Raw genomic sequence first — 18,369 nt, 5'->3', positions numbered from 1 at the left:
TGGAGGAAATATTAACTACCTAACTTTTGCTTAATCAAATTAGGATGGCTCAAATTTAATTAAGAAGAATAGAACTATGATAGATCATTTTACCTAGGGACCTCTTTAATTAGCTTATAGTTATTGTCTAAATAAATTTGGATATGAGCAAATGTCACTGGAGCAGATGAAACTAACATACAAAGAAAAAAAGAAAGCTGTGATGCACACCAGAAGTCTCAGCGTAAGCTCTACCTGTCTCTGAAATCAGAGAGCAGTGGGGCCTTTAGTTGTTTTTTAACAATCAGTAGGTAAATAATTAGCCTTTTTTTTTTTTTCTTAAGAGTAAACATGAACATTTTCTGTTGATTTCTCTTTGTTAATCCAGCTGGTAACTTTTCGTTTGAGTATTGCATCATGAAAGTGCTAAATGTGTTTATATTGTGGGTTATTTTTGGTAGGAGTGGTAGGACAAGATTAAGCTTTCAAAGGAACCCTAGAAGTTGAATTTAAAATGGATTGTAAACATAGTTTTCAACTCTTATAGTTCCTCCTTTAAAAAACAAAACATCCTTACAGAAGTATGTGGCTTCATTTTTGCATTAACTTGTAGTTTATTATCAGTATAAATATTATTAAAACTACAGAAATGATGCTATTTAGCCTAACATATCTGTAGCATGAGAAATGATCATGAAAATGATAGCCTGAAATTCTGTTTTTTTTTTGCAGTCTCATCTTCTGACTTCTGTGCTCTAGCCACTTCATTTTCTTCCTCCTTTCCCTCCTTAAACTACAAAAATGCGTTTTCAGACTGGAATCTAAAAATCAAGTTGTTTTCTGTTGCTTATAATATTAATAAAAGAGCCTGCTTTAGGATTTTCACGTGAGGCAATGTCAAGTTACATTAGCTAATATATCCACTTGGCCTGTATTGGTAGCAGGAGAAAATCTACTTTCTCCTTCCATTCCGCCCCCAAATGGAGAAGGTGTCACCTTACTGACTGAAAAAAGCATTGAATTTTAGTTTAACTCATTAATACACTTGCTCTGTGGTCTTTAACAAATAATTACATTTCTGTGGCAATGTTTTTGAATGAAAAAGAGCTTACTCACCCAGTTAAAGTAAATGGATAGGTTTCCTGTGTCTTGAAAATGGGTGGCTAATAACTTTAATATGGCTTAAAAACATCAGGAGAATATAACATGTGAAGAAGAAAAAATGCATAGTTATGTGTGAACAGTGTGTCCCTTTACTCCTGATTCAATAAACTGCTTAGTAGTGTGCTTAAGTGTCAAAGAAAAGCTTGGGTGTATGAATGTGGTTGTATTTTGCTGAACAGAGGTGCGTTGAAGTGCATGGTTAATTTTAAACGTGAGTTTAAATGCTGTATGGAGATAGCATCTTAAAGGCTGGTAAAGAAATCAGAAGTTTTGAGAAGTCGTGAGAAGTGGGAGGGCATAGATTGATATGACCTACTGAAGTACATTCCTTGAAGAGTTATAATATAACCTAGTCGTCATCAGATTTGAGAAAAAAGTAATCAATTTAAGATATTTGTGTGAAATTTGGGGCAATCTACTTTATGTTTATCTCCCGGAAGTAAGTTTACAATCCATTTGTATCTCTAGCACTTGGCAACTTAATGTATTGTAGAAAGAAAACTCTTTAGAAGGCCTTTCGGATGCACAGACCAACAATGTTTCTGTTGGAACACAGGGCAGGAGAAAATGTAAATGCTAAGTAATTAAACATTCATGTTATAAGCCATAGGAAACAAACTTGATTGATTGTTAAGCTTTCCATATTTAATCCCATGTCAGCGTGAAACAGAGGTTTCCTAGAGTTTTCTTCTAATTAGCTAAATAGAAGCTAATAACACATCTTGAATCCAGGTGCTGGGGGTTAACTGTTTAGGAATCAATCAAAGTACTTACGAAAAGAATTTACATGACTTCCTTTCCTAGTATAATTTGGGGTTTTTGCTGCTGTTCTTGAGTGACACCTAGTGTATATTTTTCAATAAAAGTAACATACTTTTTCACAAATGCTCTGAAAACTTAGTTGTCTTGGTTCTAATGAAAAAGCAGTGCTGCTCCTCCTTTTTATTGAAGTCTTAATTTTTCACATCAGTTACACTACTTAGCCACCCAATAATAACTTCAAACACTATTAATCCAAAAGGGAATATTAACATCTCTCATTATTCCCTTTTGATTAATATTAGTTCATTTTGGAAAAATTTTTTTACAATTAACATTAGGGAATTCTCGGATCCAGTTTTATATTCTAAATGGTGGTTTGGCCTTGTCACTTCCCAAATAGATATTTATGAAATGATACAGCCCCTGCAATTATCTGTATTATTTTTCCCATTTTAACCTAAAAGGCCAAAGCAATGTGAAAAATGAATTTCTGTTTTGCCCTTTGGCAAGGTTTGGTCACCTACAGAGTTGTAACATATTTTCAGAAGGTGTTCATATTGTTTCTTATATTATTCTTTTCCATGACTTGAAGGCTTGGCCCTTTTATTTGTTAAGCCTAGCCTTCTCCTGACGCTCTGGTTCTGCTGGAGTGATGAGAGGCCAACCATGGTAATCAAACTAGAATACAGGAATCTGTGTGTTTTGACCCTCCATAGAAGTTCAGCAGCAGAACTTCTAATGTATTGTGCCGAAGTAATTTTGGCATATCCTGAATATTGGATATATAGTGGAATGGAATATTAATTAGATGGAAAATAGAAGAAAATAAATCTACTAATAACCTCAGCAGTATTCATAGGGCACAAACTCAAATTCATGACTCTGCCTTGGCTTTTGTATAACAGTAAGCATTTTTCCAGATGTAACCAATAAACTGTTTGAACTTGCTCCAGACATACTTTGAGCTGTTTATTTTGTATCACTAACTACTGGTTTTAATACAGTACTGTGGTCATTAGCAACACATCTAAGTATCAACTGTACATGGCCACATACGCAGAAGATTAAGATGTGGTATAAATCCATTGAAACGTCGACTGGTCTGCTATCAGAATATGAAGGTAATAGCTACAGAAGCAGCTATGTATCCTAAATTTATTGCTGCAGATGTGCACAACAAGTAACTCGTACACATGCTAATGATAATTCAGTATAAGTTTGTAATAGAGTGTAGTCTGTGAGTGTAGTCTGTGAGCAAGCCTCTTGAAAAGTAGGTTCCAGACAATATGCAGTAAATACACTGCATCTGTCAGGAGAACACGTGTTGTGATAGCAGCTTGACCTGATCACTCCATTCACTGCCGCAGTTTAGGAATATGCCCTTCTTTTTTAGTACCGCATAGTAATAAGCATAAATATCAGTTAAAAATACAAAACTTTAGTTAAAACTGGACTAAAATTGCTGTAGATATTTTAAATATATAGAACTCCTCTGCTGCATTACAGTTCTACTTAATACATGCTGCTTCATGAATTAGCAAAATTGGTTCAGTACCTTAAAATAGAAATATTGAAACTGATGATTTTAGCAGTTCATTTTCCATTGCATAAAAATCTGCAGCAGGGAAACTTTCCAGTAGTTTTTCATTCATAACTTTTTGGGAAGACTTGAGAGTTGTGCTTCCTGCTATTTTTATGGTTGTGCAAAAGGATATTCTTTTTATATCTGAAGCCTAGAAGTTTGCTGTTGCAGTCTAATAATGTTATCAGTCTTAACCTGTAGCATTTTTTTAGGGTGGTTTGCTTATCTTAGGATGTTGCCCTCTGTTGCCTCTCTGAAATGCCTGCACACCAATGCACTCAGCATGGGGAATAAGCAGGAAGAATGAGAGATCTGTGTGCGGTGGCAGGGCCATGATCTCATTGCAGTTTACAGAGACAAGAGCGGGTAGCTCACATGACTGGAATGCTGTCATGGACGGCTCTGTGCTCTTTAGGAAAGACAGGCCAGGAAGGTGAGGTGGTGGAGTTGCTCTTTATGTGAGGGAGCAAGTAGAATGTGTGGAGCTCTGCCTCGGGGTGGATGAAGAGCAAGCTGAGAGCCTATGGGTAAGGATTAAAGGGCAGGCTAGTATGGGTGACACGGTGGTGGGGGTTTACTACAGGCAGTGGCCTGTGGCGGTCCTGATGAAGAGGAAGTCGATGAGGCCTTCTACAGAGAGCTGGAAGTAGCCTCAGGATCACAGGCCCTGGTTCTCCTGGGGGACTTTAACCACCCCGATATCTGCTGGGAAGAGAGCACGGCTAGGCACAAACAGTCCAGGAGGTTCCTGCAGAGCGTTGAGGATAACTTCTTGACCCAGGTGGTGGAGAAGCCAACGAGGAGAGGTGTGCTGCTGGACCACGTATTAACAAACAAAGAAGGTCCGATTAGAGACGTGAAGGTGGGGGACAGCCTTGGCTGCAGTGACCGTGAGATGGTGGAGTTCAGGCTCCTGTGAGGAGGGAGCAGGGCAATAAGTAGGATCGCAGCCCTGGACTTGAGGAGAGCCAACTTTGGCCTCTTCAGGGACCTACTTGGGGGAATGCCATGGGGCAGGGCCCTAGAGGGAAGGGGGGTCCAGGAGAGCTGGTTAATATTCAAGCGTCACTTCCTCCAGGCTCAAGACGGGTGCATCCCTCTGAGTAAGAAGTGCAGCAAAGAAGACCTGCATGGCTGAGCAAGGAACTCCTGGCAAAACTCCAACAGAAGGAGGAAGCATACAGAATGTGGAGAAGGGGACAGGCCACTTGGGAGGACTATTAGGGACGTTGTCCGAGTATGGAGGGATGCGACAAGGAAGGCTCAGGCCCCTTTGGAATGAAATCTGGCAAGGGATGTCGAGGACAACAAGAAGGGCTTCTTCAAATACATCAGTAGCAAAAGGAAGACAAGGGAAAATGTGGGCCTGCTGCCGAATGGGGCGGGTGCCGTGGTGAGAAAGGATACAGAGAAGGCAGAGTTGCTGGATGCCGCCTTTGCTTCAGTCTTATATGGCTAAGGCCAGCCCTCAGGAATTCCAGCCTGGAGAAAGGAAGACTCTCTCTTAGTTGAGGTGGATGGGGTTAGGGATCATTTGTGCAAACTTGACATCCACAACTCCATGGGCCCTGATGGGATGCAGTCACGAGTGCTGAGGGAGCTGGCGGATGTTATTGCTAGGCCACTCTGCATCATCTTGGAAAGGTCCTGTAGACCAGGAGAGGTGCCTGAGGCCTGGAAGAAAGCCAGTGTCACCTTAGTCTTCCAACAGGGGCAAGCAGGAGGAGCCAGGGAGCTCCAGGCCTGTCAGCCTCACCTGCATGCCTGGAAAGGTGATGGAGCAGCTCATGCTGGAGGTGATCTCTAAGCATGTGGAGGACAAGAAGGTGATCGTGAGTAGTCAGCATGGATTCACCAAAGGGAAAGGATGCTATTCCATCAGATTGCTCAAGCACTCCCTGATGGACTGACTGGCTGTGTAGAGGAGGGGAGAGCAGTGGATGTTGTCTCCCTGGATTTCAGCAAGGCTTTGGGCACTGCCTCCCATCACATCCTCCTAGGGAAGCTCAGCAAGTGTGGGTTGGATGAGTGGACAGTGAGGTGGATTGGAGAACTGGCTCCAGAGGTCAGGGTTGTGGTGAGTGGCGCAGAGTCTAGTTGGAGGCCTGTAGCTAGTTCCCCCGGGGCCAGTCCTGGGTCCAGTCTTGTTCAATGTATTCATGAGTGACCTGGATGAAGGGAGAGAGTGCACTCTCAGCAAGTTTGCTGATGATAGTAGACTGGGGGGGAAGTGGCTGACACAGTAGAAGGCTGTGCTGCCATTCCGAGGGACCTGGAGAGGCTGGAGAGCTGGGTGGAGAGGAACCTCCTGAAGTTCCACAAAGGCAAGTGTAGGGTCCTGCACCTGGAGAGGAATAACCCCCTGCAGCAGTACAGGCTGGGGGTTGACCTGCTGGAAAGCAGCTCTGCCGAGAAGGACCTGGGAGTCCTGGTGGACAACAAGTTAAGCATGAGCCAGCAGTGCACACTTGTGGCCAAGAAGGCCAATGGAATCCTGGGGTGCGTTAGGAAGGGTGTTGCCAGCAGGGGACACCCCTCTGCTCAGCCCTGGTGAGGCCACATCTGAAGTACTGTGTCCAGTTCTGGGCTCCCCAATCCAAGAGAGACGTGGCACTACTGGAGAGAGCCCAGCGGAGGGCTGCAAAGATGATTAGGGGACTGGAGCACCTCTCCTCTGAAGAAAGACTGCGAGAGCTGGGCTTGTTCAGCCTGGAGAAGGGAAGACGGAGAGGCGATCTGATCAACGTGTACAAGTATCTGAAGGGGGAGTGTCAAGAGGATGGGGCCAGGCTCTTCTCCATGGTGCCCAATGACAGGACAAGAGGCAATGGGCATAAACTGAACCACAGGACGTTCCATCTGAACCTGAGGAAAAACCTCTTGACTGTGAGGGTGACAGAGTACTGGCACAGGTTGCCCAGAAAGGTGGTGGAGTCTCCTTCCCTGGAGATATTCAAAACCAGCCTGGACGTGATTCCTGGGCAATGTGCTGTAGAGGACCCTGTTTGAGCAGACAGGTTGGACTAGATGATCTCCAGAGGTCCCTTCCAGCCTTGGCCGTTCTATGATTACTTTGCTGCGTTTTGATTTAAGTAAATATGTTAGTAAAACTGAATTTTGCACAATGAAATGGTGTAGTGAAGCTGGACAATGTAAAAAGTGCTCATAAATTTCTTTGCTAGGAATGATCAAATCAAGATGTTGTTGAGCGCTTTTTTGCCCTAGGTCCTGGTTTCTCCTTTCTTGAGGGTATCCTTTTACTATTTGCATTCTTCTCAGGCCTGTACAGTGGGATAATTTAATTTCCCCTTGTGTAAGGTGATCTTAAGCTTGAAATCACACTACCATTAAGAGTTTCTGCTTTGAATTCAGGTTTTAGGTTCTGTTACAGCTTTTTGATTGGTGCCCAGTACATACAGTAATCACCACTATCACATAGGCTAAGTTGGCTGATTCTTAAGACTGATAGAGTAAAAAGGGCTTATTTGTCTATATTAATAAAACTACTTAATGAGTGATTTTTTCCAACACAGAAAATGGCTTTGTGAACCGTCTGTAATTTATTCTGCCATGATTCTGATGAACTCAGCTGTTACCGTTCTTAGAACACTGCAAGGGTAACAGTTATTCTGCTGTAACTTCTAACTGTATGTTCCTTTTGCTCTGCTTCAGAAATCTTACTGTTTAATGTTTGTTTAATGTTATGCTGGCTGGCAGAAAAACGAGTAGCTTGCGTGCTTTGGGCAGGTGCTTTCCCTTGGCAAATATCTATAAATATTTTATTGATGCAACAAATGGATATCCCTTTATTTAGATTGATCTGCTGCAGGCATATTAATATCATTGAGCTCTAGGTTTCACATAAGTCAGTGAATAATAGCAGGAGGTTTTCTAATTTACTGCAGATCTTGCTAAATAAACCTTCTGAAACTCTTGTATAGATATCACCAGGCAGACAGTACTTGGACATAAGGACATAGGAGAGGTACTCTACCTTTGACTTGGCTTAAGGTAGACGCATCTGCCAGCTGACTTAATCGGAACTCCTTGTCGTGTACAGATTGTATCAAAAATGCTATTTTTGAGGGGGAAATCCATCCCGTTGGAATTAAGAGTGTTCAGAACTTGTCTTTGACCTGGAACGTGAACTCAAAGGCAGTCAACGAGCACGTTCTTTTTTGTTGTTGTTTAGTGAGGCACTCTTCCTACAGTGTTACAGGACAGCTTTTCCTAATTGTGGCAGGTAGAACAACAGTGCTTCTCATTTCAATTTTGTGCAAGTTAAGCTGGAAAACATTCAGGGTCTAGGAATCTTCAGTGTAAGATTTGATAACTGCTTTAGTTTTCTTTACATTCTAAAACAGTGTAGCATGTAATATGATAATGGATGCAAGGCTACCAGTTACAATCTGATTCAACAAAGCTGGCAAAAATAAAAGCCTTTTTTGCAAGAAATTGCAGTATTAGTTAAGTCAGAGTGAATGTGTTGAAATATAAACCCTAGTATTTTTTATTTTTCTTCGCTAAAATAGAGAAATATATCTTTCAAAAAGCAGCATCCTGTGTAAACTAAGATTTAAACTTAACATTATTCCTAGTCATGCAGTAAGTCCAGAAGAAAAAGAACTGTGGATAATCAGTTAAAAGAACTGACAGATACCCTGATGTGTTGATCAGTAGTAATACCTAATTTCTATTTCAAGTGTGCTATAATGGATTACCATATAGATGCAGCAAAGCACTAAGCATTAAATAGATCTATGTGTTTTCTGAAAAAGCAATATTATTTCATGCTGTGGGGTTTCTTAAAATATTTCGTATTAGCGTACTGTGAAAGTACAAACAAGATGTCAATAGCCAGTTTGGAGTTCACAGCGATATTGCTAAAAATCTACACTGGAGTGGAAGGAACTATCATTTGTTTTATAGGAATGGCAATTTTTTTTTTTTTTAAATCACTGTGGGTTGGGAGAGTGAAGAACACATTCTTGGAATTACTAAGTTGAGAAGACAGCAACCAGTGCTTGTTCATGACTTTTCTAACGTTATGTCACACACCATCTTGATCTTGGGACTGTAATGCCTACATGCAAAAAATACTAATGAAAAAGGCATTGTAGCCTTAACTTTGAATTTACTTGTAACATCCAGAAATTTCCACATAACAGTATAGACGTTTAAGCACGATAACTTCTTTTTGCATTGCAGGAGCAAATGTGCACTCTGAACTCTGTTTATATTCATTCTAGTACTTTGCAGAGCTTTGAAATAGCCTCAGTAGTAGCTGGGATGCTAGTGATCTAATGTGATTTTAAAATCACTTCAGTTTACTGTTTGTTAGTGCTATGCAGGTGATTACATATCTACATTTTTTTCAAAATGCATCCATATTTTTTCATGTTTTTTGAGATGCTGAAAAGGAGAGAAAGGCTTGAGAAACGGCGTAAGTCAAAAGTGGCTCGATTTTTGCTATATCAAAATATTTGGGGCTATGGAAGATTCTCTCAGATAGGAACTTCTATCCTCTTACAATTTATTTCACCTCCTTGAAGAGTTTTGGTTCAGTCACCTGGCAAGCATATTTTGATTCTGGGTTTTTTTGGCAGGGGGAAGCCATCAGCATATTCTTACCTTCTTCCCCTACCCTCGCAGTTTCATGCAATTTAAAGCTTAAGCTTGCTTTTTCTAGTGGTTGTCAGGCTTTATTACAGCATTTGTGTATTTCAGATTTCCTCTGGACATAGCTTAAAGTTCAGTAGTACTCAGTTGAGAGAGTTGCTCTTACCTGCTTTTTGAGAATGGGTCTTTGTTATGCTGCTTTGATACACCTTGTCAAAGTTCACTTTCTATAAGTGAATTTTTTGTTCATGTTTAGAAGAAACTGCGTAGCATATACGATACTGCCTTTACTGCATGGCATCATGGCTCTGGCCTTGCATGCATTGAGCTTTTTTAGGGAACTGTTTGGATCCTTTTCAAAGAAATACAAAACCTTCTAGCATGGTGCTTTGTGTAGCACCTTTTTTTCTTGTTTTAAGAATTTCTCTACTTGTAAAGCCCAGAAAGAAAATATTGATTACAACCGAACTGACTACTCAAATTCTAGCACTGATGGTAATACATCTTTTCTTAGGCTGCAGACAAGCAGTATAGCTTCCTCTGCACAATAGGATGAAATACTTTCTGATCTTTTCTGGTGACATCTTTGACTGTAGACAAGCTAGCAGGCTTATTTAGCATTTCTCCCTTCTTCCAAATGACAGCATTATTAGTATGTGTTGTATAATATGTGACTTTTTTTTTTTTTAATTGATTTTATTTTATTTCCTCCCCTCTTACTTGAGTCTTTAAAGCAAAAGGTAAGAACTGTAGTTTCCCTAGTCTGGGAACTCAAATGTGTAAAATGGCGTGAGCAAAGTAGTGTGGATGAGCAGCAAGAGTACTAAGTTTCAAAAGTAAACGAATTTTTAACAGTACCAGGTTTTCTTTATTATGAAGACCTCCACGTAGATTCAGAAATTCAGTGCAATACATGAATGTCATACATGAACCGCATAAAGTTACATAATCTGATTCGCAGTCCATTAGTGTTCACATGTTAATCTGTTTTTCTTTGACTAGTTGGACTTTATTCTGCAGCAGGCCTTTCTTGATTTGCTCATAGCTTTATGCAGTAAATTGCTTTCTAAAATAGCAATTAGTATGTTCTGCATCTTGCAAGGAGAACATAGGTAGAACCTAGCTTCCTTGAACATGCTATTGTGTTTTGAAGCAACTAGCAAGTGGTATTTATTTGGATCCTGAATCAACTAGGATGTTCAAACTATAAAATTACTCTAAGAACTGAATTACTCTGAGATGAAGCTCTTGGGAAATAGATGCTGTTTCTTTTTGAAAATGAAATCTATTAGGTGTAGTCTTGTATACAAAAGCAAACTTTACTGAAACCTATTTTTCTGGTGCATGTTCCTCTAATAAGACTTTTTCTGTTCTCTGTGGGATTTATGCTTGGTTTGTAACTTCACTGAGAGTCCTGACGGGAGAATGGGTTCGTTTTGTTTAGAATAATTGCCTGTATGGATGACTTTGTTGTTTTGCATTTAATCTTGCCATTAATTTTGCTTCTCTATACGTATTTATAATTCAGATTTTAATTTGCTTTCTATTTTGTATGAAATCTTTGTCACTTGTCTCATTCTCTATTTGTAAGGACGTTTTAAAGACACAAGTTTTTGTCCATACCTAACTTGTTTCTGTCCATTCTGAATCTAAAATATTTCTATTGTTTTATGACACAATTTGTGCATCATCAGATTATTTTCACAAACTTTCATTAATAATACATGAGTAGGCTATGCTCGGTGTTTGAGTATGCATCTAACAGTCAAGTATATTGTCTCAGTATAATTTTTGCTTTACAAAAAAGAATTTTACATTAACACCTGAAATATACTAAGTATGCATTTTCGGCTAGTTTTATTACCTAATTTTTGACAGTTTTTTCAAACATTCTGATACAGCACAAGTGTTTGATTTTTTTTTTTTTGAAGTTCAATAAAATTTGTTCTCAAAAGTTAGCGTTTTAAAGCAGATGAGATGGAATTTACATCTAAGGGGAAACCAAAGGATCTCTTTAGTGTAATCTGTAGAAGGAAATTAGTTTTGCTGCAATGAACTGCTGTACTTGTACTATACTTGTTATAGTGGCTTAAACAAGGAATTTTTTTTCCAGTAATAAACATGGAGATATTCAAAGGTTTCTCTCAGCAGTGTGTTCTGATATTTGGGTGAAGTCAGTTTTTTGTTGCCAATTTGTATCAGGATTTTGTTTAATACAGTGCTTCGTTTTGCACTTTGGGTCTGTGGTGTCCGATAGGTCTAACATTTGACTAAATGCATACTGAACTCTGTTTGTGCAAAGTACCGACACACTGAGAATGACTTGAAGTAATCATGATTTAGTTTAGAAGCTCCTTGCTGCCCCCCTACCAAAGGAGGTAAAGCTTAATGCCAAATTTAGGCTTGAAACATGGTGGGCTGCTAGAATTTTAATATTTAGGTGGATAATTATAATTCTTTGTCTGTGGATCCTGCAATCTCATTGGCAGAAACGTGGTCCTTAACTAACAGGTAAACCCCCAGATGTTAAATCATGGCCTCATTGTTAGCCAGTCAGATCTCTTCATTCCAAGTGCGTTGATCTTGCCCATAGACAGAGAGCTAGACATCTGGCCCTGGGACCCTCGTGTAACCGTTTCTTAATCACAGCTGCCAAGGTAAGCCACAGCCCTGTCCTCTGGAAGGAGTTCTGGGAATAACGTTGAAACAAAGTGTGATGAGAATATAGAAGAGATACACCTGATGTGGTTTTTTTTTATTCTGGGTAAACTTTTAAGAAGGCTAAATATTATTTTAGTATATTTGCTGTGGTAAAGATATAAAGGAAGACTATCTGTCTGTGTGACCTGAGGTCTAGTTCTCTGAGTCTATGACTTGTCATGACTTTCATTCTCTGCTATGGGGAGAGGAATGTTCCATTTTCAAAAAGACTCTAACTCTGTGTGTCGTATATAATTTACGAAGCATTTTGTTGTCCAAAAAAAAAGTCTGTCCTACTCCATCTCTCAGCATATTGTTTTAATTTAACAGCAATAATGATTCATGTGCTGGCTGTCTCTGAAGGATTGGCTAAAATGTCAATTCTTGCTTTTGTGGCTATGAGGCTGCGTTTCCTCTTGTGAGCTTTTATGTGTGAAAAAACAACAAATGGGTCATCATTGCTTAAATGATTTGTCATTCATTTTGCATCCTGCATGTAGTTTTCTTGAAGAATTGATGGCGCTTTGTTATGCAGAAGTTTATTCCAGTAATTTTGTTTGATAATTACACGGGACTGATTGTTAGTCATTTACAGCGTTGTTTAATTTAAATTAGATTTTATTTCCAAAAGTAGATGTTAAAAGCTAGTTTACCATTTAAATGTAATTGCTTAAAGCTCATATCTCACTGGCTGAAAAGTGGTAAGTTCTGTACTCGTTGTTCTGTGAAAGCTACACAAAGTGATGTATATTCTCTTATTTTTGAGAGGCTGAGCAGCAATAAATTAGTGGTCATGTGCTACACCTGACTTAAACTTCATTTAAAAGCCATATTTGCTAAAGTAAGACTTCCAGATAGTCTTGATTTATCCAGATTATTAAACAGCATTGTAGTCCACTACACTGGAACAACATTTGATGGCCCCAACTGTTCGAGTAAGGTTATAGGACTCCATTGAAGAAGGCACTTAAGCATATGCCTAAATTGCTGTGTTTTGTTGGTGCCCTGTAGAGTAACAAAGCTAAGGGGAAATGGTCTTGACCACAACCTCTTTCTTTGTTAGATCTGCCTCTGTTAGGATCAGTCCAAAACTACAGAGGAAGACCACCGCATATTATTCCACAGGAGTGCTTTATTAACTGCATCTGCTGTGAATTAAATTAGTCTAGCTTTGTGCAGTTTGGCTCAGTGTCACTCAGCAGTGGAAAACACAGGTAAATCAGTTCACGATAAGAATAATTGCACCACTATTCATCTCTGACTGCCTTAGCTGAGATCTGATTCCATTCGCTGGTGAAAAAACAGATCTGAACTGCAGAAACTCAAAATCTGGACTATATCAATCTAATAGTAGTCATTACCAGATACTTCAGAAAAAATAACCAAAGTGAGCTTCTTGGAAAGAAATTTTATTTGTAACTTCTTCATCGGAAATCAGTTCATAATCTGGAATAGTGAGGTTTCCCAAGATAGTGGGAAAGGGAAAGTTTCCTGACAGTGTCATCGTGTCTTTCTCCATCACAAGAGAGTAAAGTAATAGGCAGGAATCCTTATTATGAGAGGCGTCTGCTTTCTACTGTGCTTTCTCTCTGTATATTACTATTAATTTATGTTTTGTGTATTAGTTTCTCTGTATCCTCTGAATGAGCCAGTTTATTATGGAAATTTTGACTATTTAGTTTTGTTTCCTGCAGAAAATATTGCAACTACTACCTGAGAGGATTTTTTATCGATGGCATTTTCGCAGTATAGGTAAGCAGGAATATTGTAAAATATTATAGTAAAAGTAAAATGATTTTTTTAATGTAGTCATTTCCCCAAATTTGATTTGATTGAATTTCAAATTAAATTTCTCTACACAGTGGTAAGCCCTAATTTGTAATCTCTTTGTACAGATAAATCTGGTTAGCAACACTGTTTAAAATACAAACTTCAAGACTATCAGTGGTGCAATTCTAGGATAGTCTTCTTCTATTTTAATGGCTCTGCCTGTCCTACTAATGACAGAATCACTTAGTGTGGCCCAGTACATAGCTACTGAAGTGCCAGACTTGCAGCTAAAAATTTTTGAAACACATGAAAAATATTTTTACCTTCTAAAATAGTTCTTTTTTTCGTGTCTTTTTAGTTGCTTGCTTCTTTCTTCTTTTGCTAGAAACGCTCCTGAAACGTTCATATCCTTAGATTTACCCTAGGTCCTCTTCCCTTTCCTCTCTTTCATATTCTAGTAGCTATCCAAAAGGGCAAGGTTATAAAACAACAGACCTCTTTCTTATTCAGGTACCCCTTTGTATTCACAGGTTAACACCAAAAATTAAGATTGAGGAGGGCTGTGCAATCTTGATTTTGTTCTCTGACAGATTTCCGTTATGGGCCTGTCTCTCGCAGGTGTTCACATACCAAATGCCTGTACAAACACATAGTTTGAAATACTGCTGATGGCCTAACAATAGATTCTGGCTTGACCTCAAACCTTGCCTCGTTTGTGGGAATTTATTCTGTGAATTAGGTGGCTGTGTTCAGGGTTTTCTCTTACTGATTAGGTTCGATAGTTGAGCATAGGCTATGCTAAATGCAGACCACTGGATTGCTGCAGTGAATAAGAGCTTAACTTCTGCTGAGATGTTCCTGTGTTATTCTCAATGTAGTTTGGTTCATTAATATTTGTGAAGTGCTGAATTTTCACGCTGCTTGTGAGAATTAAGTGAGAAATTTCTGGTTTACAGCGGGAATAATGAAGCAGAGAGATTAAGGACAAAAACACGAACTTTTTAGCAGCTTTTTTCGTGATCAAAACACCCAAGCCTTTTTTTTTTTTTTTTTTTTTAAACAAATACTTAACATTTTTTATCGGCCTTTATAAATGGAATTATGAATACACAACACAAGTTCTATACTTGCACAGTTCTTCAAGTTTGGCCCCAGTTGTCTTTCACTGATGCTCGTACAATGGAGAATTTGCCAAGCATCATACTAGATTATTCACAGTGGCTATGACAGTCATTAGATACCTATTGCTGGCATTCACATGGTCAATCAAGGAGACTGTCTGTTCTTTTCCTGCCCTCCTGAACTATATAGTATACATATTGTAGCTCTGGAGCAAAGGAAGGAATAGGAAGAAGCCCAACAGAGAGAAGTCTTGGAGTTAGTAAAGCTCTGCTTTTTTTTTTTTCTTCAACATCCTGTCCATTCTGTGTGCTTTGAGGCAGACGTTCTGAAGAAAATCAGAAACATTTAACTGAAGATTGTATTGCAACATATGCATAAGAAAACTGAATAAAAATGTCAACAAATGTAGTTCAGGCGCTTATTCTGAGCGCTTGGCTTAAGACACTTAGTATTCTTCTGCTACAGTTGCTTAAGTATAAAGACGATATAAAATAGCTAACAGGCTTGGTTTAGTCACTTGTAAACTTTGGAAATCTCAGTAATGAAAACGAGAAATTAATAAAATTTTTCTGACCAAGTATGACATTTTTTGAGGAGCATGTTTTTGATGGGTGGTAGGGCAGTGAACTAGAATTTTTTTAAAAATTAGATTCTAACATTAACACTGGGGGAAAAAAAGCTTAACTGTCTTTGGTTTGAAGATAGTTACCTTTTAATGATTTAGATGTTTGCCGAGGCTTGCAGTGGATGTTTTGGCACTGTGGTAATATACAGGAACCAGAAAGCAACATTTATCCTTCTCTTCATTTAATCATTAGAGCAGACTGAACAAAGTAACCTGGATGCGCAAATACTGAAAAATAAATAGCCGAAACAAGCTGAAATTCGGTGAAGTAAATTACCCTGATCATCTCCTTTCAATTAAATATGTTTAATTTGCCTCTGCTCTGAAAATTCTGCTTCTAAATGCCACCAAGGCGAGCAGAATGCTTTATTTTGTTGTTTGTTAAAGTAAATTGGAAAGATGATGCTGTTGGGGGGATCTTTTTTCTTTTCTTTTTCTTCTTCCCCCTTTTTTTTTTTTGTTTGCTTTGGTTTTCAGCACTCACTTGTTAGCTGCCGTGTATTTCATCAGAACAATGAATTTGCTATGGCGTAAGTAATAAAGAGGGGAAGTTAAAGGTCAAGGAAAGGGTCGTTGTCAAATTTCCAGTTAGCGCTGACAAAAATAAAAGGAGACATCTGTTTGACCCCTTTACTACAATTTCCTCTAAATTAGACCAGTACAAATTGGTTTTAGTCAAGTTACTTTGTGGCTAACGTATTCTTTAGATTTCTGTTTCTTTTGAATAGTCTTATTTGGATAAATTTTTAGCTGTGCTCGGTAAATGAGCTACAAAATTTGGTGATGCAATTGTTTACAAATGTACTTTGTGATTTACTCTTTGCTTAATGTTCAGATGTCTGGATATATATTTGCAAATATGTTAATAAGTTCCATTTATTATTGTGTGATGGTGAGAATCTTGAGAAAAATATCACATTTAAGTAATGCACATGATTCTCAAATCCAGGAGAAGTAACAACTGAGTGCTTTTTTTCAGACTTTGTTTTAAAAAATCCTATACCTTTTTGTTTGTTTTTTTTTAACTGAACTATGTGATGCATGATATCTCTGATTTCAGGTGAGATATGTGAAAATATGAGCAGTTAACCTTGTATTTTTAAAATTAGAATCAATTTATCTTGTATTTTTAAAAGTTTTATTAGTTGTTCATATACATGAACATAAAATAGATTTCTAGCATTTTTCCTTATCCTTATTGCCAATAGTAGTGTATTTTGAATGTGTTATCCCCACAAATTGGAAGTATGGCAATCCACTTGCCACTTTGTGCAAAGTAATGTATTTATCTAAAAATTTAAATACAGTTTAAAGCATTTATCCAAATCTGGTAAGTCAAAACATCCCCTAGTTATTTTATTTTTTTAATACAAATAACATGAGAAAATTGTTATCTTTCTAGAAACAAAGTACCTCACTGCAAAGTTGTGGTTACAGCACTGCTCACCAGATGATGATAATGATGGTTATAATTAAAATCATTTGGGGTTTGCTTTTTTGCATTGTGGGTAAAAGTGGACATCTTAAAAATGTCTGATACTTGCCTATTTCATTTTTCTAATCCAGGGTCCATTTTGAAGAAACTTTTGCACACTGGAAACTCTGTCAAGGTATTTCTAGTAGATTTCTTTTAACTTTAATTTCTATAAAGCATATTACTTTACAGATTTCTAGTAACATTATTTTTCAGATTATTATGCTTTGGATATGCTTTTACTTGTTCACCTCCTAGTCATAAATTTTGTTATTGTAACGCTAGATTGTTCTTTGGGCATTTTGCTATTTTAAAAATCTTTCTAAAGATATTTGAAAAAGGTATCCGTATACTTGGTACTTGGGTTAATACTTTGTTTCTTCGGATATCTCTACCCTTAAGTATTTCTTCAGATATCTCTAGCCTTAAGTATGCTGTGCTAGATGTATCAGATTCTTGTTTGCCCAGTAGTTTTAAATCCACTTTCCTTTTTCTAAATACAATGGTAGAAATCAAAATTCTATCTAGTTAGTTAAAAAGAAAAAAGTAAGCATAGTAAACTTAACAGAATACTCTACCTTGGGTGGTTTTCTTCTATCTTACTTTTCAAGATGACACTGTGATACCACTGAATTTGAGGTCAGTAATTTTCTTTGACTTCTGTGAGGCCAGCATTTCACACTTAGCAAAGCATGCAGTATTGGCAGCTCTCCTTGTCCTAGGTTATATTTGCTGTTGTACTTCCAAAGTCGATGTCAAGATTCTGAGCCTGGAGAACAGCTAAGCTACGTTTGGCAGAAAGGGAAGATGAGTGTAGAACACACAGAAATGAGGGAATGAAACTAGAACTGCTTGGCCTCTGATTCAAATTGAAAGGGTAATACTGCCTCCATAGAGTGCCATTGCCTCGAGTACAGCTTCTATCCTCATCGTTGAATTAATAGTGTGATTACTCTTGTTATGACTGAAAGACTCACTAGTACATAATTAGGATGAGACTACTTATCCTACCTTTTCTTAGATATTTAATTGTATAACTGTACTTTCAATTTTTTTTTTACTATCATTTCTATAAAATCATCTCCTTATAGATAAGATGTGAAGGAATCAGACTGTTTCTTCTTTGGCTTCAAGCACTTCAGACTAACTGTGCAGAAGAGCAAATATTAATATTTGCATGCCTTGTGCCTGGTTTTCCACCAATTATATCCTCAAGGGGTCCCTGTACACTAGATAGCATCATTAGTCCTCCTTCTAATTCACTAGATGGTAAGTAGACTAGAAGAATTTCAGTGCTAAATGTTTGCCTCCCCCTTCCGTTAAAGTCAAGGAATTATAAAGTTGCTTGTGGGGAAGTTGTCAAATGGATGATAGTGCTGGTTTTTATAATTTAGTGGTGTATTGAATTTGTCAAGCTGTTACAGTTCTTGCTGCTTTATAGCCTTCTGATGTTGTCGTTCTGAGTTCGGAGCAGTTTTAGTTTATTGAGATATGGCTATGTGCACATCTTACTGCAAAATAAGTTAGTATGGAGGTTTACAGTTTATTATAAATCAGTTTATTTGTATAATC

At 38.1% G+C, this 18,369-nt stretch overlaps 1 protein-coding gene across 5 annotated transcripts in view; it reads left to right on the top strand.

Annotated features, from left to right (window-relative positions):
- The window catches only part of RALGAPA2 (Ral GTPase activating protein catalytic subunit alpha 2), a 197,857-nt gene that overhangs the window by 21,869 nt on the left and 157,619 nt on the right, over positions 1 to 18,369 (top strand). For 4 of the 5 annotated variants that reach the window (XM_068940778.1, XM_068940776.1, XM_068940780.1 and 1 more), the window contains 3 exons: positions 13,501 to 13,558; positions 16,890 to 16,933; positions 17,889 to 18,066. In XM_068940778.1, coding sequence (XP_068796879.1) covers positions 13,501 to 13,558; positions 16,890 to 16,933; positions 17,889 to 18,066 — 280 coding nt within the window. The remainder of the gene's footprint in view (positions 1 to 13,500; positions 13,559 to 16,889; positions 16,934 to 17,888; positions 18,067 to 18,369) is intronic. The other variant, XM_068940781.1, reaches the window with a different exon arrangement.

The sequence above is a fragment of the Struthio camelus genome, chromosome 3 (assembly GCF_040807025.1).
Source record: "Struthio camelus isolate bStrCam1 chromosome 3, bStrCam1.hap1, whole genome shotgun sequence".
In the NCBI taxonomy this organism is placed as follows: domain Eukaryota; kingdom Metazoa; phylum Chordata; class Aves; order Struthioniformes; family Struthionidae; genus Struthio; species Struthio camelus.
This window is presented reverse-complemented; position numbering and strand designations above follow the sequence as displayed.